This window comes from Cebidichthys violaceus, unplaced genomic scaffold (assembly GCF_023349555.1).
Source record: "Cebidichthys violaceus isolate CVI_PGR_0920_01 unplaced genomic scaffold, fCebVio1.0.p SCAF_5, whole genome shotgun sequence".
Lineage (NCBI taxonomy): Eukaryota > Metazoa > Chordata > Actinopteri > Perciformes > Stichaeidae > Cebidichthys > Cebidichthys violaceus.
The window spans coordinates 12,993,957-13,018,084 of NW_027176705.1; the positions used below are offsets into that span (position 1 = coordinate 12,993,957).

At 39.5% G+C, this 24,128-nt stretch overlaps 2 protein-coding genes across 4 annotated transcripts in view; both read right to left on the reverse strand.

Moving 5' to 3' along the window:
• The window catches only part of cdh16 (cadherin 16, KSP-cadherin), a 28,426-nt gene extending 8,084 nt beyond the window's left edge, over nucleotides 1-20,342 (reverse strand). For 2 of the 3 annotated variants that reach the window (XM_068730207.1, XM_068730209.1), the window contains exons 1-14: nucleotides 20,265-20,342; nucleotides 19,738-19,779; nucleotides 19,525-19,623; nucleotides 17,551-17,685; nucleotides 17,156-17,285; nucleotides 16,241-16,399; nucleotides 14,551-14,747; nucleotides 9,657-9,782; nucleotides 8,178-8,328; nucleotides 7,149-7,361; nucleotides 6,024-6,100; nucleotides 3,556-3,747; nucleotides 377-618; nucleotides 161-291 (exon numbers count right to left, since the gene is read on the reverse strand). In XM_068730207.1, the coding sequence (XP_068586308.1) occupies nucleotides 161-291; nucleotides 377-618; nucleotides 3,556-3,747; nucleotides 6,024-6,100; nucleotides 7,149-7,361; nucleotides 8,178-8,328; nucleotides 9,657-9,782; nucleotides 14,551-14,747; nucleotides 16,241-16,399; nucleotides 17,156-17,285; nucleotides 17,551-17,685; nucleotides 19,525-19,623; nucleotides 19,738-19,773 (1,888 nt within the window). In that variant the 5' untranslated portion in view covers nucleotides 19,774-19,779; nucleotides 20,265-20,342. Of the gene's footprint in view, nucleotides 1-160; nucleotides 292-376; nucleotides 619-3,555; nucleotides 3,748-6,023; nucleotides 6,101-7,148; nucleotides 7,362-8,177; nucleotides 8,329-9,656; nucleotides 9,783-14,550; nucleotides 14,748-16,240; nucleotides 16,400-17,155; nucleotides 17,286-17,550; nucleotides 17,686-19,524; nucleotides 19,624-19,737; nucleotides 19,785-20,264 lie in introns of those variants that run through there. The other variant, XM_068730208.1, reaches the window with a different exon arrangement.
• A 206-nt stretch (nucleotides 20,343-20,548) lies between these two features.
• On the reverse strand, nucleotides 20,549-23,728 carry rrad (Ras-related associated with diabetes). The gene is made up of 5 exons (XM_068731105.1): nucleotides 23,623-23,728; nucleotides 22,974-23,364; nucleotides 22,271-22,344; nucleotides 21,952-22,156; nucleotides 20,549-21,541 (listed from the first exon to the last, which is right to left on the reverse strand). The coding sequence occupies exons 2-5, from the start codon at nucleotides 23,344-23,346 to the stop codon at nucleotides 21,264-21,266; spliced, it is 930 nt and encodes a 309-aa protein (XP_068587206.1). The 5' UTR covers nucleotides 23,347-23,364; nucleotides 23,623-23,728; the 3' UTR covers nucleotides 20,549-21,263.
• Nucleotides 23,729-24,128: the final 400 nt, after the last annotated feature.

Here is a 24,128-nt window from a genome sequence, read left to right on the forward strand (position 1 = left end):
TGGTTTTTTCACATTTAAGAGAATATATTTAGAAAACCATAAATCAAAGAATATTATATGTTTACACCTTAAATAACATTTGGGTGAATTATTAATTAATTGGAAAAGATGGATTCATGAAATACTTGTGAGGCTTTTATAATCATGAAAGCGAACTCACGGCCATCCACTGCAATGACCTCCATGGTGTACGTGCTGTTCTCCTCTCTGTCCAAGGGCTGCACAGTCTTCAGTTCACCAGAATACTTCCCTATTGAAAAATATTTCTTGGTGTCCCCTTGAAGAGAATATCTGCAAAAAAACATGTGCAACGCTGTAAAATGAGAACTCTGAAAGTAGATTATTATTCCTACAGCATTCATCAGTTAAGGCTTACCTGATTGGGTGAGAATCAGGGTCGTAACCTCTGATGGTGGCGATAACCCGTCCTGGCTCCTCGCCCTCTCTGACAGTCACCTCATAATGGCTTTGAGACAAGATAGGACCTTCATTCACATCGTCGACATAGATGGAGACTGTTGCTGTGGATGCAGGTCCGTAACGGCCACGGACCAGAGCCACTGGGTTCTGAGCACTGATCACGAGGATATACTCACTCTCACGCTCAAAGTCCAAGACCTGTCGAACCACACGTACACACACACACACACACACACACACACACACACACACACACACACACACACACACACACACACACACAGGTGCCAACAGTGTAATCCTTACGTGTTTACAAAGTGAAGTTTACCTTGTAAATGATGAGATACAAATCATGTGTAATGTATAAAAATGAAGCAGTAAAACCCAAAACAGTACAGTTTCTTTATCTTACTTCCAAATAAACAGTTTTTACTGTTTTTTGCTGTATTTTCAATAATAGCCAAAAAACTGGTCACAGCGAGATGAGCCAATGGATTCACTGTGTCACTAATGAAACATTTTCCATGACAATGGACTTAGATCAACTGCTACTGTATGGGACAATGAAATAAATTCCACCGTTTGAGCTCAATACACTGTTAAGAAGATTTGAATGTACATTGCACAGTATTTGATATATACATTGTTGATTGTAAAAGACAATACAAAGCACATACTAACAAATTAATCACAATAAAACAGTTAGACTTCTCAACAATATTTGAGGTATAGAAAGATGAACTGCCTTATAATAGTGTTTACATTGCAGTCAGTGATTTTAATAGATTTAAAGATTTCACAGATTCTAGAAGCAAACAAATCTAAAAGAAGCCAAAGGGATCATTAATCATTAATGCAATCTTTTCAATACTGCAGCTTGTATTTGCTGTCAGTTTTAGCCTTAAATGTGTTCTGTCTGCCCATGAAACAAGATGTTATCAAACCAGCGCTGCCTGACATCATGTTGCTCAGGCAGGAGTGCGTCTCTGTTGCCAGGGAGAAGAAACGCAGACCTTGGAGGGTGCATGAGTACTGCCGTTGACTGGAAGTGATGCATCAAACTACTCAGTGCACCAGAACATGTGCGTGGACTCACTCGAGGCTGTAGTCATCTGAACCACTATATTACTCAATGTCTTCACATGATGATACTACTTTTGATTTGTTCATATTGTACCCTGAAATACGGTGGACCGCTTTTATCAACCTTCCCTCACCTGCACTGCAAACAATCTGTAAACACAACACTGACTAATCATCAGCTTTTAAGTTGATAACTAAACAGTTGCTTATTTTCACATCCATGTATGGAGCATTACTAACTAACAAGTCATGTTTCTGACCACGAGATGAATGTCAGACCAATATTCACTGACTTTTTAGCTCTGTTTTGGTCTCCACCAACTCCTGATGAAAATATCTGGTTCGTTTGTTGCTAAATGCTCAGCTATTTTCACCAGCTCAATAACGTTGTCTGTTCGCTGTTTTACGCTAAGCAGGTGGGTTTAATGTGGGTTTTTAGAGCTTTTCTGCTCCAAACAGCTGCTGCGGCTGCTGCCGAAAACGACACTATGAGAGTGGTGAGCGTGAACCAAAACAATACAATTGCGGGTTAGAAAACCTAACATTGTACCGAAAGACTCTAAGAAGCGCCATACAAATCACCTAATCCGTTATAATTAAAATTGAAATGAAGCAAATAACAAATCTCTTTGTAATAAGTTACATCATTTCTCCTGCATTCTCATAGTTTTCTTACGTTACAGTTTAAGATTTCACTTTAAACTGATGACTCACACCTGTAGTTAATGGATAAATATGTATTAGGATTTTTCTAGTAATAACTTTGAATTAATGAATTAATGGTATATAATATATTAACATGATTAATTGAACCGCTACAATGAGCTCCAATTAATTTAAACTTCAAATTAATTCTTATTTCATTTTTTTCTTCAACAAAATGGTTTTGTATTTGACGTAAGGTCCTGTTCTCCGCATCCTCATCCTCATCCTGATTAGATTCCCTTCTCTTCCACCAGTTCGTTATACATTTACCGCAATCGGCAGCCTCTAGCCTGTGTGGTAAACTGCCATTAGTGTCTGCTCACAGTCTAATTATTCACTTGGGCTGTAAACAGTGTGTGATTCGTAATAATTAAATGTGTCTGCCTTCTGGCGCTGACTTCACGCTGTAACACGATGAATTAAAACATTTGCTGAAGTGTATTTTAAAATTGATTTTTTTTTGGTGAAATATTATATTCATATAATTTAATAATATAAAATATTTATTTATTTTTCAAAAGAAAGCTAAATAAACTACAGTATCCCTTAATACAAAGCTAGTTGTGATAGCTCACAAGGTCAATACAAGAGCTTTAAACACAGCTGCTCAAAGAGGCGACAGTTGAATCTGCCTGATATCATTTCTAAAAAACGGAAGTCCTCTTGTGTTAATCTGAAATAAAACGAGATCCATTTTTAGCTTTTAGATATCTCCTGCTTTATCTCAGCAGAGCATGTGCAGCTCACAGTTCAATCACGTTCGTCAACTCCCACAGAGAGGTTGAAAATAATAGACTCCTGCCTGGCCCACTTACAGAGAGCAGACCATAAGTACGCACACACACACACACACACACACACACACACACACACACACACACACGCACACACACAGACACACACTCGTTCCCTCATGCATCCCTAAAACGTCCTGCGGGATTATGCTGGGCAGGCTAAGGGTGATTCACCCCGAAGGACAGGAGAGATTATTGGGCTAAAACATTCCATTGTCATCTGGAATAATTTTTATTTGAGGCATGTTGACGCATTGGAATATTCTTTTCCAACCTTTCTGTCGGTGCCTCACACGTGCACACTGTGATATTAAAACCATGTCCTTGTAAAAATGATCTCTTAGGACTGCACAGACACCGTGGACAAAGGAGAAATTTGTTTGTAACCTCTCACGTCCTAAACAGGATAAAGAAAACAATTATCTGTTTAATTTGGACTTGACAGGAGTCTTAAGCTGATCTTTGTATTTGTGTTAAATAATCAATAAGGTGGTGGTGGTGGTGGTGGTGGTGGTGTGTGTTTAGAGGTCACCGTGTGGTTTGTGTTGATTACCTTTGAAAGGATGAGGGAGACCTCATTGGTCTGCTTGTCTGTCACCAATGTAAAGACCTCCTCCTCGTTTCCAGACTCTAGACGGTAGTCCACCTGCCAGCTGTCTCCTCCTCGAACATCTGCATCCCCTGCCAGCACAGCTGTTACTGTGGTGCCCACTGGAGCGTCCTCTGGAATGTGAAAGGGCCCATACTGATGGGAAGGAGACAGGAAATGTATGATTACCCAGCAGAAAAAAATGCACTTAAAAGGGCAAATATATAGTAATGATTTATAATGCAATTTAATAAAATTAGCAATCTTCTTTACACATGTAAACTCAAATCAAACCTCACTGAGAGGAAACCCCTCAAGGAAAATGTTATGGACAAAAATACTGACTGACTATCTGCTTATCAATATGCCGTGCTGTCGTGACAGTACAGTATATGTGACTACATGTGAGTGTATGTTCGCCCTCTTGCCCTCCTGGTGTTAGCTAACCTTTATTCACACACCTTTGTGTGTTTAGACAGCCGTTTAATCTTCCACTCACAGATGTCCTCCAGTGAAGCAGCCATTCCTCTGATCTATCTGCCCCATCTACAGGGTTGCTGAACCCAGCCCTGTCACCACTCGCCTCCCACATCACCCCCTATAGTGCTGCCTTCACATTGCCATGGAAAAAGCTGCACTTCTCAGGCGTGACCTGCTCAAGAGCATTTTTTCCACCTCTGTATATGTGTGTGTGTGTGTGTGTGTGTGTGTGTGTGTGTGTGTCTAGTGGTCATTATCTGAGCAAGTGCACACATTTGTTTGTAACAGCTTGAAATGAGCTTTCAGCCATGCTTGAACACTTTTTGGTTAAATCCTAAAGTGTAAAGGATACCAGACAGATGTTGTATAGAAATATATATATATATATATATATATATATATATATACAATCTTGTGTCAAGTCTGTATTCAACAATACTGTCACCTGTGATTGAACTGTATATTCATGCCAAAGCTCTACAGGCCAATTTCCACTTTTAAATTTAAAGGCGGTACCTTCTCTCTCTGCTCAAAATAAAATGTTCCTTCACAGCTCACTTTGTCTGTGCAGCCTTTCATGTCAATGTGGTCTGACAGAGAGAACAGCCAGAGACGGGTTCCCTATTATCACAGCATGATGGCTCTCCCACGTAACTCCCAACCCTCATGGCTTTTCTCTCTTCTATTATAGGGCACATTTGGGTGAAACGTGTGGGGATTTCCTGTAACGGCCTATCTTTAGAACATTTCTCTTGCATTCCAGCAGCTACGTCAAAATGAGGGAAGCCACTGTCACATTTCATGCTGGGCATGCAGCACAGATATTGGCGGAATTTCCAAAGATGATAAACTATTACAAATATATTAATGAAATATAAATGGATGCAATACAAAATCAAAGTAATTAATTGTTGGATTGACATAATTGCTAAACTTTCTTTTGTTATTATTTATGCATGTTATGGCTTTATTAGACAACTGAATGTAGAGAGAAATAGAAAATGAGGGCAGAGAGAGAGAGAGAGAGAGAGAGAGAGAGAGAGAGAGAGAGAGAGAGAGAGAGAGAGGGAGATAGGGAACGACATGGAGTCCCTGTCCAGAAGTGAACGAGGGATGTTGGGCTGTGGTCGGCGCCTTCACCTCTACGCCACCCAAGGACCCCACTATTGCTTATCTTAAACACCCAAAGTGGGTGGGGGTATAGACTCAACTCAGGAAGGCTTCAAAGGTGGCTGTAAACAAGAAGTGGAGAAGTAGATTATGCTGAGAATGGTTGGAGAAATTTCTGTGGATTTGAATTTAGATTTCTTGTTTTCACCGCAAAGAAGCTAATGTTTAAAATATATATATATTTTTTGCCTTTGTCCGCTGTGAAAACCTTTCAGCATTGGAAAGTATTGTAATTAACATGAATACACCGTGACCACAGCTGCTGTTCTTCTGATAAATAAATACTTTTTACAATCTCCTTTAAGCAGAAAGTGTATGTTTAATATGAAAATATTTTGGCCACGCTAAGTACTCTCATGTGTAGATTCAAAGTAGTAAGCTGCTAAAATAGCTGTGATTCTGACATCATTTCTAACACGTTAGTGGCATTTAGTAGCAGTATAGTGTCGTCATGATGTAGATTTGACTATATTATAAACAAATGAGTGGAGACCACTCTCCAAAGAAAGCTTAATCAGATTAAACTCAGAACACAGTCCACTTTGAGGACAAAGAACTGAATAAAACTCCTCCAATAACATGATGGTGCCATTGCTATAAGCCTGAGATTAGAGGGCATATCTAGTTCCCCGCCAGGAAAATTAGATCAGTGACCTGCAGAGCGGATTCACAGTTACCAGTCCAATAGCCACTTACGATGGCCTGTGATGTTTGGTCTGCCTTTTTAAAAAAAAAGTATTGCTCATCATGTCCTGAGCATGTCTGAATTTGTGCTCTCGTACCTCGTGTTGGGAGAAGACTGGTGGGTTGTTGTTCTCATCCTGCACCGTCACAACCACAGTGCACGAACTGTTTAGACCTGCCAGGAACATCATCACAGCTTCTGTTAGTGACTCAGGGTCAGCCCATCACACAAATTAATGAAAAATGCTGAAGGAACAGCAAGTACCTCATCTTGCATCCATCACGACCCGACGCGTGAGTCATGCAGACCACATCTGTCACCCCAGAGGTTAGCATACATGCATCTCTGGGCGTCATAGTGTCAGTGAAGCTACTTACTAGATAACAAAGCTAACAGTCTTTTGTTTGTGACAGTCATGATGGAAGCTGCAGTGTTTTACATATCCATTATCCATTATACATGATGTTACTCCCCACAGTGACTGATTCTTTTATGACTGCTTTGTTTTCTGTCCCTACTCTTAACTGTCACCGCTAGGTCCCATTGGCACAACGTTAGAGCGTCTTTAGCTTCTGGACGGTGACGTATTTCCAGTGAAACAGAATATTTGAGTGTTGTACATTTACAAGAGGGATTTAAATTAAACCATTTGCATCTGATTGCTCCACACACAACTCCCTTATCATTAAAAGGTGAAGAATGATTGATGTATGTCATAATAGAATGGGTAGGGATTAACTAAAATAAGCACATTTCATATTACTATATATATATATATATATATATATATACGTATATATATATATATATATATATATATATATATATATATATATATATATATATATATATATACTGTATATAGTTAAATAAGTGTACAAAATAAATGGCGATGTGATCTAAAATGGTCAAAGAGGCACTTTTAATTTCATCTTGACTAGCTTGCAGCTAGATTGGCAAGCATTTCTTATCTTTTTTATCTTATCTTATCTCTTCCCATCATTCTTATTTAAAGGAGAATGTGATTGGCCATGTACTCTATACCATCAGTTAATAATAGGGATTGGGATTGGAAACTTGGCTCTGTAATCCTCCCAACATAATATCCTACCTCAACAACAGTTGAAATGGTATTTATGCCTTTTTGTGAGATTTAGGAAGGGTTGCGAAAGGAAGACTCACAACATGAGGAAGGCTGTATTTTACATTGATGCAAAGTCACCTTTGGCATCCTCAGCAGTGATGGTGAGGGTGTATTGAGGTGCTGTTCCCTCCATACTGTCTGCTTGGACGGAGATGACCCCTGAGTCACGGTCCACCCGGAAGAGGGCGCGAGGACTCTCTGGAATTTGACCAACTAAACGGTAGAATATCCGCACGTTGTCCGTCTTGGGATCGTCGTTATCGGCTGCCTGCACTGTCAGGATTTCTGTCCCTGGAGAAACATACGCCAGTAAAGAACAGTCCTGAAAGACGAGTGTCTTAAGATCTCTTAAGACGCAATCATAACATACAGTTTTCTTTTAAATGTTATACTCTAAATATCTACTACACTAGACTTTAGCCTCTCGTAGTTTCTGTAATACAGCCAAAGAATAAAAATGTTTTTCTCTCTGCAATAAATTACAGTCACAGAGCACACTGAATGGGAATAAGGAGGGGAAGGATACAACAATAGCGTTCTCATTTAATCCCCACTCAGTAATTCCATTTAGATTAACAGATTGTCCTGTCTAATTCATTTCCCAGAATCAAGAGTATTAAAGCATCAACAAAAAAGCTTTTATGCCGGAGCCTGATATGTCACAACACACCATGTGCCTTTTATGAGCGAGGGTGCTTTCCCTGCTGTCCTGGCAAAAATCCCAATCTGCTTTCATAAAAGGTATCTGGCACTCTCAGCTCTTACATTACTGCAACGTCCCTTCCAGCCAGTGTTTCCTCTACCTTGTTGTGAAACAAGATTCCCATTATGTAGTAAATGTAACAAAGTATTATTCAGAGGTCTCATTGTGTTGTTTTAGAATGATCCCTCACTGCATCAGGACTTAGAAATATAACAAAGTAGTATTATGTATACAGTTGACCAAAGGAAACATTGTGACTATTGACATGTTGGTTTTGCGTTGGGTTTTAGCTTGATCACCTCTGATATGCAATACATAAATATCCACCTGTAGCACATGTTGGCGTAGACAAAATAAGACTTTTTATTTATTTTTTGAGACTGCTAAAATATGATGTCTGTTACCTCGAGCAGCCAGTTCCTTGACCACAGTATGGTACTGTGCCTGTGGAAAGGTGGGTCTGTTATCATTGGCGTCGCCCACCATCACCCTCAATTCCACAGGCTTGGCAATCTCTCTGCCATCTGGACGCTCAACCACAATGCTGATCTGGAACTGACAAGGCAAAAAGAGACACAATGTCTGCCTGTAGCGTATCAAAGACACAGAGTGGTTAGACATATCTGGTCAACGAAAAATAAATAAACAAAATAAAATGTAATTTAATTTAAAATTATAAAGGTGAGAAACGAGCTCTGTGAATAGGCACCTCTAGGTGCCAGAGGTGCAGAATGATGAGCACAAAGCTTACGATGTGAAAAGGCACCATCAACACCATCACTCATGAAGGATACTGAGTGATGGAGCTGTATTTAGAAAAGTGAAGTTTGACATGTAGTGGCTCTTTAATGCCTCCACAGATTATCAATCATATTTTGGAGTGATGGTGCATCTGCAACCTTTCCATCACTAGAGGTAGAGAAATAACAACAAGCTAAAGTCTTCTGCATCTTTCATTTAAATGGTCATTCAAGAAGACAGATGATGCATGTGTTTAACCACGTCCACTGGTGTTGTTCAGCCTCTCTAGTGTTGTTCTTTGGCCACTTGAGCATGTGTGCCAGAATATACTGTTCAGTGAGCCATTCAAAGCTCTCAGGAGCTGACGCTGTATGCAAAACTCAAGAGCAAAATGCAAACAAACAATGCTTTTTAATTTCTAATCCAACTACAGTTAATGATCCTTCACTTCAGTATGTGAAGAAAAGATTTTAGCTTTTTTGTCATAATACAATAATTATGTTTTGCCACAGGCAGAATTTGTGCAAGGAGCTGTTCAGGATTTGGGTTGTTTGCTTAATTACCTATGTCTGCTTTAAAAATAGACTGTGCTCAGTGCTTAGCTTTATTGCAAAAATGTGTACCAGAGTCCCTTTAATTAAAATATCATTAGTAATATGAAGTAATTAAAATAGGACTTTTCTTTTAAGGAACAACATGAGAAATTGTTTAGTGCCATCAAATCTGTCACTTCGTATTGTTCTTCTTCATCATTTTGAATTCACTACCGAGCTCCCAGTGATCAGTTGCTGAAAATAATTAAAAAGTGAATGAAATCGACTGAAAATGATTTGAAAATAGGAAAAGTAAGAATACATATCACATGTGATTCTGTTGGTTTTCCTAGAGAGGATATTGTGATATCCAGAAAATAATGATCTTTTAATTCAGAGCTAACTTTATATTAAGATTATAGCATAAACACAGATTCATTATCACACGTGAGACCAACACAATGTGACAGAGTTCAAATAAAGCTGCTTCTCTCTCTCTTTAAGGAACCGTGTAGCACCTGCAGCCCTAATGTTTTGACGCTCTAACCAGTAATCAGAAACTGACATGTATTATTATGCTGGATATGTTTAGCTTGCAGTTATACAGACCTGGTCTTGTGTCTCTCTGTCCAGAGGGGCGTTGAGATAAATGACTCCTTCTCTGCTGATGGTGAAGAGCATCTCTGGAAACTCCCCCTCCAGACTGTACTCTACCTGGCTTCCACTCCATTTTACCTACATAAACACACACGTAAGCACACACACAGGACAACAACATAAATCTGAGTACATTTTTTTTAATCTAATTTTAATATAAACTTGGTAAACATTTTAAATATATTTTTTATGCTTCCAAGCCGGGGACAGCCTCGGCCGGAAGCCTTAAGTGTTTGGGTCGTCCGTCTTCCCGGCCCATTCACGGAACCACGATATCTGAACAACGCCTCGAGGGACTTCCTTCAAATTTTGCACAAACATCCACTTGCACTCAAAAATTAATTGATTTGATTTTGGTGATCAAAACACATTTTCATCACTCAATAATTATGGCAATTATGACAATTAAACACAAGTGTCTCATAGGATGAAATGATGAATTGTTGGCATTTTACACAGACATGGATGTAAACTGCAACAACCGCAAGACAGTAATTCTACAATAAGGATCTATAAAGTGTATGTAAATGTGCCATGCAGAATAAACCTAAAGAGCTATTCAGCACGAGCCTGCATGATGTATAAGTACAAAGCTAAGCTACGTTTGATTACATGATGAGGAGCCAACCAAATGCTCTGACAATGATGTGGAACAGAGAGCACAGCCAAAACTAACTATGCAGGCTGAAGGGGATTTTCCACTCTGCTTTACAGCCCTCTGTCAAGGGCTGTGCAGTGGGGCTGAAAGGGCCCTAGTAGCCATCAAACAGCACCCAAGAAGGAGAGGAGCCCGTTCGCAGCACAGCTGACGGACACCCAGGGCATGTGTATCTCCTCAACTCACTGTCACACACTCCTCCCTTGTTTTGGAGATGGCTGCCCAAACACTATGCTTCTGTATACACAAAGCGGCTTCACACAGCTGGCTGCCTCTCAGCGGTATGGTGTGTTTCTAGACCTCAGAACTTTAAAGAGATAGGTTTAAAGAGCTGATTGATGATCGCCAACTGCTCAATATAAAGTTCAATTCAAAACATCTATGAAGTCATCTGTTTTGCCTCTGTCAGTGTTTGAATTTGCAGAGCACGTTTTGTCTCCCCCGCTTGCTTGAGTTACGTCAAGAGCGACTCGTGTCTACGTGTGCTTTCATCCAAGACACAGTGTACTGGAGAGTAATCAGCTGCTGAAATACAGTAAAACAAATAATAAAATATGCTGCATAGTCCTGCATTAAACACAAATCAGGAAATACTCAAATATGACAACTGCACAATAGATTGTTAATCTACACTATATAACTATACTATACTATAACTATTTTGATCATTGTTTCAGTCCATTTTCAAGCAAAATTGCAATCCTTGGTTGCATCTCCTCAAATGTGAGGATTTGCCGTGCTTTTCTTTGTCATGAATAACAGTAAACTAAATATAACAGTAAACTAAATATAATTTGTTTTTGATTGTTAGCTGGACAGACAAATCACTTTTAAAATGTCACCTTGTGTTCTGAGAAACTATGATGGACATTTTATTAAAAATAACAGTAAATAGATTAAGTGAGAAAATAATCTGCAGACTGATCAATAGTGAAAATAATCATTAGTTGTAGCCTTTTAAAATATTGATATGGTATCGGCCCCCTCCGAGATAAATAGTGGATATCTTTGAGGGGGCAGAGGCCTTTTTTTATTGCCTGTGAGATCATCACCAGTATCCAAATCTAGCAATAACAGCTGATGTTGACTTTAGCTGGTGACAGATAAAACTACAGTTTGAGCTGGAGGGCAGAACACAAACATTAGAGAGGCACAAACAAAGGCAGAGTTGTCTTGTTTTTGGGGTTCAAAACATTAAACCTGCAATAACAGATTAATAACAAACAAAAGAAAGTTTTGGCTACTTGGCAGCAGCAAAAACAAGTTGTAAACAGAACACTGACATATTATGACCTCATTTAGTTAAATTGGCGAATAAATTAGCAGACAGTTGCCTATTTACAGCAGATACTGAGCAACATTAGCATTTATTGTGATCAATTGTTAAAATGATATTTTGGTCACAGCAGCTTTATTGTTGGCGTTATTCAAACCAACATGAGATCGCCTGTGATGACTGTTAGCTGAAGCATCACTTTGATACAACTATCATTTGTAATATTGAACAATGGTTAAGGGGCTACGACGGAGGTCTAGTGTGGCTCAAACTAATTCTGCAACAAATAATCAGATTTCATTTGACTGTGAAAACTGACAATTCAATGCAGTTAAGAGCCTTGACTCATTCATTCACAGGCTCTGAGGCCTCTCTTCCACTCCAACGTCTCAACAGATTGCATTACAGAGTTCAAGTAGTTCTACACTGATTGCATTACGTAATCAAAGTTTTAGGCAGGCAATCAGAAACCTGCAATACATACCAGATTGAAATTAACCTCCCTAGCCCTAGTGCCGATAGCAAATGCCTGGATTTCATATTTAAAATTACAGCCAGAGCTTATTTTCATCTGATTGCAGAATAAGTCAAATTGATCACAACAGCAATCTCGGCTTAGTTTTACACAAAAAAATATGATGGCAGAAATGCATGAAGTAGCATACGCTAGACAGGAAAAAAACAACATTAGTTACAGATGAGTGGATGAGAACATCACTGCTCCATTTATCTGAGACTGTAGGGGAGGTGAGATTCATCTCTGCATGTGTCATAACAGCGGTTAGTCCCACCACCTACTGAGCACAGCAGTACAATCACTCAGCGTGGGCAAAATGAGGCTTCCCCCAAGTAAATATTTATGTCAAACTAATCCAGTTTTGTGTGCTTTAGATTCTGGATGTAACTAAATAGTTATCAAGTAGATGCCGCTTCAGTGATGGAACAATAGAGGCTTCATTTCTCACTCTCTTAACACATTATTTTTTATTAGAAATTAAAGCAGATACACTGAGGGAATCTGCTCAGTGAAATATTTTCACATAGGCTCATTTACATAAAGAGGCACAGATGCTATTCGTTGATATAAAAATTATGAACATTAATTATCATTTCAAAGTCACCAAACTGTGTGTAATAGTATTGCCAATTATATTTTACAACTAAGAAACAAAAAGATAGATCATTATTGTAGATTTGAACTGCCTTTTGAAAGCTATGAATAAAAAAATCAAATGTGCCTACACTTGTGAAACCACACGTTTTCTGTGGGTGGAAGGGGCTGTTAGAACAGGAGAGATGAGAGGCTGAGGGCGAGTGTGGGGGAGGTGGGAGAAAACAGGAGGAGGGGGAGGTACTGTGATGTACCTACTGGCCACAGCGACTCTCACAACCGGCACAATGCATTTAAATCAGCACCAGTATCCGCTCTACGAGCCTCCGTGTTATCACAGTTATCAGTAGTGAATGAAAAAAGTTGTTTTTTTTAATAGTGCAGGCACATATTTTTAAAATGTCTTCACTGCCACTGCTGGCAGATTTTTGTTTTTCCATGTGTTTGAAAACCTCTGAGGGCTTTGGAGTTATTTATAGGCATGTAGCTGATATGGCTAATATTATAACAACCAAAAGGTTAGACAAGACCCGGGACAGACACAGTAATGCGTTAGGAGAACCTGAGGGAAACCTATTAACAGAATTCAAATTACGGCACTGCATTAATGTAGAGCAGTGCTTTAAATCAAGTCAATCTCTTTTTACCGGAAGTCAGTGACAACTTTTGGAGTCGGTCCACAATAATGACTCTTTGGGCTGTGACTGATTTAAGGGAAAAAATGTTGATTTATTTTGGATTTCCATCTTTAGATCTGAAAATGTGCCTATATTCTCTAAAATCACCATGGTTACTTCTGTAGCTGTTCTGTTATTCAGTTCCAAATTTTAATTTCAACAAACTTTATTGGCTGCAACCAACAATCATTGTCATCATCAAGGGCTCTGGTGGTTATTTTCTCGATTAGTGGATTATTTTGTTGGTTTATAAACTACCAGAAAATAGCAAAATATTCATCACAGTTTTCCACAGTCCTAGATGATGTCTTTATATGTCTTATATCATCCAACAAAAACAGTCCAAAACTCCAAAATATTCAGGTTACAATGATGTAAAATAATTAACTTTACAATGAGGTATGATGTAGAAAAACAACAGATCCTCACGACTGTGAGACTGGAACCAGAGAGTGTTTGGCATCTTAGTTTAAAAAAAAAAGATTGTTCTGTTCTGTTAAAACAATGACTTTGCCAAAGCAGACTTTAAGGTTACATAATAGTTCAGATATTAAGTAGACATGTATGCCAAGAAAAATAAATAATTACTGCCTATGGAGTTGGTCCAGTTTTTTTTCTAGATTGCGTGAAATACTAAAATATGAATACAATATGATTAAAACAACAAGTATGTGAAGTATATTTAGCGTGGATTCTGCCGTTAATCTGTTCCATCTCAGAGTGGTGGGGGTTGGTTGGTTGGTGGGTGGGAGAGTGAGTGATTATGGGAGTTAAAGGGACTCAGTCAGGAGGTAGCCTGAAAGGATCCATGGCATTTGAACAGCATCAATAATTCAGTATTCGGTCACTTAGGAGGACCCAAGAGCCACTAAAACCAGCAACTGGTTATATCATGCCACTTCACCCGGCCCAGGCTATTGACAGAGTTTGTTTTATTGTAACATAATATAACACTTGGAGCTGCATAAACAATAAAGTCAGCACTTACTCCCATGTTGTTTTGCATGATTTATGGTAAAGATCAAATAAGTCAAAGAGGTTTTAATGGAGAAAACACTTTACGTGCTAAAGTTGTGGATGTGTGTTTCAGAGTGAACACATGTTGTTGGGTGTTGCTGTCCCACCTGTGAGATGGGGATCGGGTAGGGGCCTGGGAGGTTCTCCTGGAGTCGTACAGGGTCGGGCGATGCCCAGGTGTTTCCCGTCACCTCGACGGTAACGATGCCGCTGGTGAAGAAAGCGTTCGCCCTCCCCGCCATGTCCTTCACCATCACTGAGAGCTTGTAACGGCCGCACATCTCCGGGTCAAGAGTAGAGGCTCCTGGTGGTCACAGTGGGACAGGTGATACAAGAGCCCCTTAAATGATTCTTTCATTTTCATTTTACAAAGATCTACAGAATACATTGTGCAGTGATTAATGCCACGATGTTTGCAACGTATATGAGGAATCAAAGGGAAATAACAAAGTTGTGGAGACACAAAAAGAGAAAAAAATACATACAAACATCATTTGATTATCTGATGGTTTATAAACCACAAAATCTATAACAGACTATATTTTCCCTTTGATTACTGAGACATTACACAAAGTGCTCTACTCATCACTTAATTTTCAATTTCCTGCTAAAATGGAGAATAAATACCAGAAATAACCCACTGGGGAGGTAATCATGGCCATCAATTATAGCTAACCTGAAAATAAAGTAGAAAATTAAGAAGGTGATTTTCAATTTTCACTGCTGAAGCTCTGTGGAAACCAGCTGTGTGGGCCGGAAGGGACCGGCAAGCGTGAAAGTCATCCAGCTCCTGCCAAGCTGTGACAAAGGGCGATACTAGAGCTACAGAAATAGCAGCAGCATACAGGACTTCACTGCATCTAGTGTAATTACAGTATGTCTGTGTATGTCTGTTTGCCTAAGAAGTATTATTGGCCAACAGGACTGCATCCTTATTGTACCCTTACACATCTTAATTTGTATTTAATTTCACATATAGAATGCAGTAAGGCTGAATGTCAAGTAACTCGAACCCTAACAAAATAAATGTTTTTCTTTGAAATGTCTCATGTTCGGCTTCTACAGGATGTATCTGTGAACCCTTTTACTTTTCATAAATGTAAGCTTTTCTCTCATGTTCATCATATTTCAAAAACTTCGATGAGTATAACTAAAAAGAATAAGACCTTTTAAGGAGAGGGGTCACATCTCTGTGTAGCTTCTCTTTGAGACCATGATTGAAAAACTTTATTCAATCCAGAGCTTGTTTCCAAATCAGCACTACTAGAGCCCGAGCAATACTGGGTTTTTGAGGCTGATGAACATAACAATATATCAGCTGACACATCAACAAACAAACTTTTTGATTTGAATCCCTTAATTTCTTTTAATGAAATGTGACCAACATTAGTACCAAAGTCGGTATTTTACATTTTAAAAATAAACTTGCCTTCAAACTATGGAATGGCGAGACTGACGTCCACAAACATATCATGAACATGTCTCTGCTGCCATTTCTTGTTATTATCTGCTAAATGTTAATGGACTGTGTTTATTATTATTATGTTATATTACATGTTAATAACAAAACAAGACTAATGGCTCCATAACTATGTGTCTTGTTCAAATTGCTAACATGCAATAAAAAGCATTCTTGAGTATGGAGAGACGAGGCCTCTGAAGTTGCAAGAAGTTAACCCTAAACTGGAGCACATTGTGAGCTCCCCGAACAAACAAAAAAACATTTGTATAAAAACTTCCCGTTGGGGACAAACAAAGTGTCACTGGATACTTTCACTACAGACAGTTGGGACTGACCTTCCTCAGTGAGGGAAACTTCTCCGGTGATGGAGTTGATGAAGAACATTTGGCTGGAGGGAATCCTGGGTGTCTGTTCCATGAGTCTGAACCGCAGCTCGGCGTGGGCGGTGTTGCGGTCATCACGATCCAGTGCGTCCACCTGCATGAATGGGATTCCTGAGGGACGCAGGTGGTGCAGGGTCAAAAATGTGACTTTCTTACACACCTCTCTCCACCACAAATTCAAAGCACATCCACTCTCTCAGGATAGAACATGGATTGTTCCCAATCAGCAGGCACCAAACCAAACACATATTTTATGTATGTGTTTGTTTTTTTTGTGATTTTATATATAGAAAAAAGTATATTGGTACCAAGTTAAAAGATGTTACAACGAAATACCTGATTTGCAAATAAGACAACGTGATCCCATAATATCTTAAGCCATTACTAGAGGAAGTGACCCAGTAGGTACATGTGCCCTCGTATTTCTAAGTGATAAGTAGCACATAAAAACAGCTTCAACAAGCAAGCAGTACAATAGTTTACTTTTATGCAATTTATCTGCAAGTCAGATGATATTTCTCTTTTTAAAATAAGCTCCAAAGTGTTTTTTGGGGGGGTTATTCTCCATCTTTCAAGGTACAAAGGAAATAAAGGAATTTGGATAAAATACATTTGTGGAATTGTATCTGAGCTGATTGCTAGCCATGTGACAGTTTGAAGTCAGGTCTTTTTTAGTGTAATCTAAATTTTACTGATCCAGTATGCCACATCATTGATTCTATGAATAGAGAAGGTTGAGGTGTAAATTGCATTTTTCAGGGACACATCTTGTGAGTTATTGTATCTCATGTAGCGGTACTGACACATGCGATCCAGACTGAAAAAGGTTGTGCAACGTGGTGCCCTTGGAGCTCAAGGTTCTCGTACCTTTGAGGAGCCCGAGCTGCACGCTGCCTCTCATGCTCTCCTCTATGAAAGTGGGCACGTTGTCGTTCTTGTCGATGACACACACTTCAACGGTGAAGCTCTGGCGGTGCTCTGACGTTCTGAAGGACACCTGCATTAAACAAACACACACACACACACACACACACACACACACACACACACACACACACACACACACACGCACAGTCTGTAGGTATCTTTGATTAAAGCATTTCAACCTCGTATGATGAACAAGAATATGACAAAAACCTAATCATATTTGTTATGTGAATTTGATGCATCTTGAATTAATGAATTTGTAACAATTATTCATTATTTACGTATAGAAAATTGCTATCACTACTATATGATATGACACAATGATGATATGCTACCTGCAGGGAGTAAGACGGCTGTTTCTCTCTGTCCAGTGGTTTCAGAGCGTAGAGAAACTGAGCGTCAACTCCAAATATCCCCTCATCATCCCCTGTTACCACCAGGTCGCTGTAATTACCTGGCAGGCTATGGAGCTGTACACAAAAAAACATCAGTTAGTGCTCCTATTTAAAAGTCAGCCATATGCACCGACAATAAAGTGTAGGAGGAGGAGGAGGAGGAGCAGCAACGAAGAAACTGCAGTCATCAGTGATTTCATTTTTAGCTGTATTTGAACAGGATGTTCGGTTGAGACGTTGACTAATTGCAGCTCATAAAGCAGGATTAAAACATAAAATAAAGGGAAGGTGAGAAACACATTGATAACAATTTGTTCACTAACTGAGACTGGTGAAAAGTACTTACTGGTGAAAAGTAACATGTTTATGGACAATGAACCTGTTATGGTGAAATGTTGAGACACAATAATACAGCTCCTATACTAGCTTCAGCTGATCTCCACTTGTCCCACATGCCTTAAAGGATACATCTGGTGATAATTTATATATTTCTTATGGTCAATAAATCCGTTAAAAGACCAAAACCAACCATGAATTGATCCAACTAACTTGCTATCTAAAATGATTAAAAACGCATTAATGAGCCACACCATTGCGTTTGGGGACATGTTCCCTAATTACCAGGAACATGGCCACTGCAGTTTAATTTGAGTCAGTTCCACACACACCATCCTGCTGCTTTAAATACTCTATAGCGCACTTTGTGTGTATTAATCCGCTGCTGAAAATAGTCTACAACAAATACATTAATTACTGCTGTTTAAATGTTTGCTAAAAATGACAGTGCACAGATGTTTTGGGGAATTACTGAGCTCTTTATGAATTAAACTATATAGTTTGTTTGAATAGTTTTTAAAGCTTTATGTCTTCAGCTGGTTTGGGAATGAGTGCCAGTGTATTAAGAGATGGACAAACACTTTTAAAGGGATTTGTTGACAATACAACATATATAGAATAATACCCACTTCATCCTTTACATTTTCCTTTTGCCAGCATCCTGCCACTAAATTGGTCTGATGACCAAATTGTTGTTATAACAACTGTGTAATACTTTAAAGAAGGCTCAGCCTCAACACGTATAAGCAAAAGGTTCAGATGTTTTGAATTTCCTAAATGAAGGCCCTTTAAAGCAAAAATATCTCAGGATACAAATGTTGGGCTGGTCATTCACAGTAACCTCGAAGATGATTAATGCTGCATTGTTGTCCGTTACAAGGTTTGCTAAATCGTTCAAGCATTTCAAATAGGAGAAGTGACAGGTGTAGCCGTCTCTGATGAGCAAACCATCATGAAGAGCTTTTACTTTGAACTAATCAGGAGCAATTATTATGTCCTTTCCATTTATAACAAAAAGCGGTTATCCAACTCCTCCATCCCGGCCATTTAACGTGCTATTTGAAGAGTGTTAATGACTCTCAGTCCGACGCAAAGACAGAAATTATTAATCATGTTCCACACAAGATGTGGGGACGTCACAATACAACCAATCAAAGTGCCAGATACTCATGGTGCTGTACAATCCAGAGGATGTCTGAGTGACATGTATGAACAAAACACTCCGCCTGCCTCGCAGCTGGACTGAATGCAGAGGCTGATGCCTGAACAGCACTGTGAACACTCCAATTATAGTCTAGTGATGACGGCAGCGTGTTCATACATCGTCAAGCCTACGTGCATATTGGACAAAAGAGGCTGACGCAATTTTGGCTAACTATACTTTCATCTTTTGCCTACTTCTGTGGTCTTTTCACCACGTTCCTCAGCACTAAAAGATGATCAAACTCCAAACTCAAATGGCTGGCAGGCGAAAATGTAGTCATGCAATGTTGAGGACAGTGGACTTTAGCATTAAATCTAATTAAATATTGAAAGATCACTCTCTTCATCTTCATCAAGTGAACTGAAATGCCTTACCTTGGACAGATACCATGGGAATATACCATCGTAGTTTTCAGGGACACCAATTTTAACATTTACCCCAGAGCATGGTGCAAACGTGTAAAGTACCACCAACTGCAAAACAAGATATCGAGTGTGTCTTAGTGACATTGTTCATGCAGTAACTTGTTCTAGTAAATGAATAAAGTATTCCAGTTAGGAGTGATTTCAAATAAAACAACATCTTACTATGATAAGCATTGTTGTAGCTCCTCTGTCAGCCATGGGTCCCTGTAAATGTGGCACATTCACAGCGTTTCAAACCACATGGCTTCGGTCTTGTTACTGATTCACCACCATGGTTATCTTTCATACACACAGATTTAACCGTTTATGTCAGAGGGCCTGCATTTAAATGTACAACCACCTACATAGCCATTTAGAGCTGCCGCTGTTACATAGCACAGACGACCAATAGAGCCACGTTTGATTTGGAAGTAAAACATTTGTCCGTAAAAAAAAAATATCAAGTTGGCTAAGATTTGCTGTTTTTAGCAATACCAAATCATCGCTTAGTCACAGTGTACAAGTGACAGTAATGCCCTATTTCCTCCATTATCGCAAATTCAAGTCTCTAAAGTACAACAACAAACTTTAGATATGCTGTAGCTCAACAACTGAATGTGATGACAATGATTAAGGTGGCAAAAAAACAGTAAATGGCTAAATGTATTAAATTCTCTTTCCATTTTAAACAAAAAGGTTCTGTATCTTACCTCGTCCAAATGATATGTGTTCCCTCTGAGAGGTGTGAGAGGAGTTTAAATTGGGTGGAAAAATTGCACACTTGTATTCCTTCGGTGGATTAATGGTTAACACCTTCAGATACACATGCTTAACTACCTTGTTTCCTTCCTGTGAAACCAATGGCCAGTGAGGTTCCATTCCACTGATACGATCAAATGAATATTCATGAGGATGTAAATCGCCTGAACAACATCTCCCTCTTTTCTGTTGCATTCTGCTGAACACTTTGATTCAGGAATAATGACGTAGAAGATTTTATCTTATGATGTTTTTTTTTTTATTTTATTGAAAAAGGAAATCAACGTAAACAAAGAATTTCCAAACAATGTTGAGGTTCACAAGACTTACATAACTTATTGCTTTACTCATACATTCACGTCCTGAATTTAATGTTATGGAACAACATAGAAAAACTGTTTTCTCATATCTTTGACTAGTCGGCAATAACTTGGCCGAGGCACGAACCTGCGTACCATGTTTCAAGTAAATATGACTCCAGATGACCAAGCATTGTAATTCTATACCATGTCTTTTAGGATAATGAGATGAAAGTTGCATTTCGCATCATTCATGTTTTAGTATTTACATCAATCTCCTCCAATTAAGGAGCGCAAAAAAAAAACCACAGCAAGGCAATCTGTGCAACTCATGACAAATAACAAGCCTTTGTGGATTTTTCATACATACACAGCATATTATGACAGCAACATGTTTAAGGCAGACAAAAATAATAACAAAATAAAATAGACGTTTGCAAAGCTTCATGCAGGTTATCACCATTATCATGATACGACTTGAATAGGGTCATCTTTATTAATCAAGTCCACTCTTTGCATTTCGTTGGTGTCTAAAAAGTAAAAATATATTTCTGTACAGCTCTATTAGTCCTTTAGGGTTAGTGTTAAAACACACACAGCGTCTGGTCTTCAGAGGCCAAAGAAAAAATGTCCGTCTGTCCCGTCTGCTCCTCAGAGAACTGTTAGGTCATGGCAGGACTTTGACTTCTGCCTAAAAGCCATCTTCTTGTTCTTGCGTGCAACCATGCGGCCCAGAAACCGCTTGGCCTTCTTGCCGATGCTCTCTCTGCGCCTGCAGTTGGCCATGCGTCGTGCGTTCTCCTCCTTGCTGTCTTTCCTCAAGCGGATCTGTCTGACGATGCCCTCGAATAGGTCATGCACATTGTGGTGAAGGGACGCAGATGTCTCGATGAACTTGCAGTCAAATACCACTGCACAGGCGCTTCCCTCTGCGATAAAGAACAAATGGAGAAAAAACTTTGAGTAGATGCACATTAGGGGAGCTCAAGTAGATTAAGGCTTAAAGATGAAAATGATAACCCTATAGTGATAATAATTTTCAAACTTTGGCTTAAGTTTCATGGGTATTTGAAAGTAGGCCTGGCCTGAACCTGAGCAGTCAAGTGAAATATGTGGCCTGCTGTCCCAAAGCCAGTCAAGCCTGACCAGCACTGTCAGATTTGATCATGAAAAGCCTCAAGAATAGCTTTTTAGTTTTAAATGATAAATATTAGACTTTTATTTAAGCAACCAAACATCCTAAACCACTTCCCCTGAGCTTAAAAGTTATACTATATTAACAAATCGATCATCTGTGGCACATTTTAGGTTCAAAGGTTAGTTAATCATTGTGACCTACCATCTACAGACACCTCTCTGGACCGCACCAGGTCACTCTTGTTGCCCACAAGGATTATGGGAATGTTCTCTGACTGCCTGGCCCGGCGCAACTGAATACGCAGCTCTGACGCCTTCTCAAAGCTTGATTTGTCTGTCACTGAATACACGATTATGTAGGCGTCTCCCATCCTCATGCACTGATCCTGCAGCCACTGGCTGTTATCCTTCAGGAGAGAAACATATACCAGGTTTAGCATCAAACATGGCTAATCCCATCTTTTTCCGAATGTAATATCCATGGAACAATATAAATGGAGCATACATAATATATAACTCACCTGTTCCCAGATGTCATACAACACAATGGATGACTCTTCTTCATCCACCACGATAGATCTGTCATAAGTATTCCCTGAGGAAGAAAACAATAAAATATTATACACACTGACAGAGAAGGGAAAACACATCTCAACAGACATGTTTGTTGCTACTTTTATTCTCACTGATTTTAGCACTTTCTTTTCTTTTGTAGTCTTTGATTCAGAAACGTGATCACAGCCTGTGATTAAGCCACTACTAGCCTTTGATATTTTTCCTTCACATTATGCTATTGGATGTGATTCTGACAGCCGTGCTACTGAGGGCAGGGCTGGTGCCTCGCTCTAGATGGAAATAGCAATAATCAATGCATGTACACTCATGCAAAAAGTTCTGTTTTTTTAATCCATCAACTAAACTTTTTCTCATACATAATTGTATTTATGTATGAGATTATTTATATTTATTATAACTTAAGTGGTGTTGCTTCTTTTAAGATTATAGGTAAAATATTTCAAAAAATAGAAAGTGGCTTTCAAAGTGTAAATATCATGAACATTCATTCACTAAACATTACACCTCCAAGCATGAGTAATTGCATCGTGTGTTGTTCAGTATTATGTTGACTAATTATTACATGTATCGCCATGGACAATAGGGGGTGTGGTGGTGGTAGTGGGGTTGCTATAGGGTTGATGACTCATTCTTAGCATCTCCGTTTACCTGCTTCATCCCAGTCGTGACCAGCCTCCTCAACCCCTCCGAAGACGCGCGCCAGGCTGGACTTGCCGACGCCGTGCTCCCCGAGGAGAACCACCTTGTACACCGGGGACTCCGCTTCGCTGCCGGTGGAGATGACGGAGTCGGAGGAGTCCGACGCGCAGCTGCCTCGGTGCTGCTCGTTCGGGGAGTAGGACGTGCAGCGCAGGAGGTTGGACAGCTCGTCCATTTGCCCGGTCTGTGGCATCGTGGCGCGCAAGTCCCGGTCGTCCACGGGCATGCTTCTCCTGTGTAGGTTTGGTAGATTCATGGGGAACGGCATGCTTCCTCTTCTCCTGTCCATGTTCCGCAATTTGTCACCCTTGTTTAAAGTCATCGTGCTTGTACGGAGGATCTGTGGATAAGTGTGACATGCGTAAATCTGTGCTCTTACGTTTAATCACATTTAGATAGGTCTACAGGGGAAAACAGTAAAAGTCGGTATATAGTGAAGCGTAATACCACACGTTTAAGTCATGTTGTAAAATTAAAACATCTATTTGGCTGTGTAGCATAATTAAGAAAATATTACATCTTCTATTTCTGAAATGTCTCTACTCAACATAAAACGTCTAAAACTAAAGATTAAAATGTAGGTATTAAAGATACTTACTGGGAATATTCAATCCAACGAGGGAAATCCAATAATCCTTGGTTTGAAGAGTTGTTGCCGAAAAAGCGGTTTTGTTTGAGTCTGATCATAAGCGCTGCTCAGGATATTTATATAGGTCTGGGAGTGACGTCGGCAGGGATTCGCCCCAGAAAATCACGTCTCCGTTTATTATAGTGGTGCGTAACGGCACCATCATACAGAGGAGGGGGTGTATGACTGGAAGAGCTGAGGAATCTCCCTTCCGCATCGCCAAATGGAGAGCTACCTCTGAGGGGGCGGCCAGAGATGAATCCTTGAAGAGGAAAAGCCCACTTAAAGCTAGAGTGATATGAATATTTAATGTTAATTTGGGAGATAAATTTAAGGACGGTGGAAGGATACCCACATGATGCAAGATGTTAATGTGTACAGCGTAATGAGGCTTTTGCGGAAATGGAATGGCTTGTCTTGTTCAGTGTATATCTGTTTCAGAGCCTCAAGGTGGAGGTCAATGCTATAATTATACA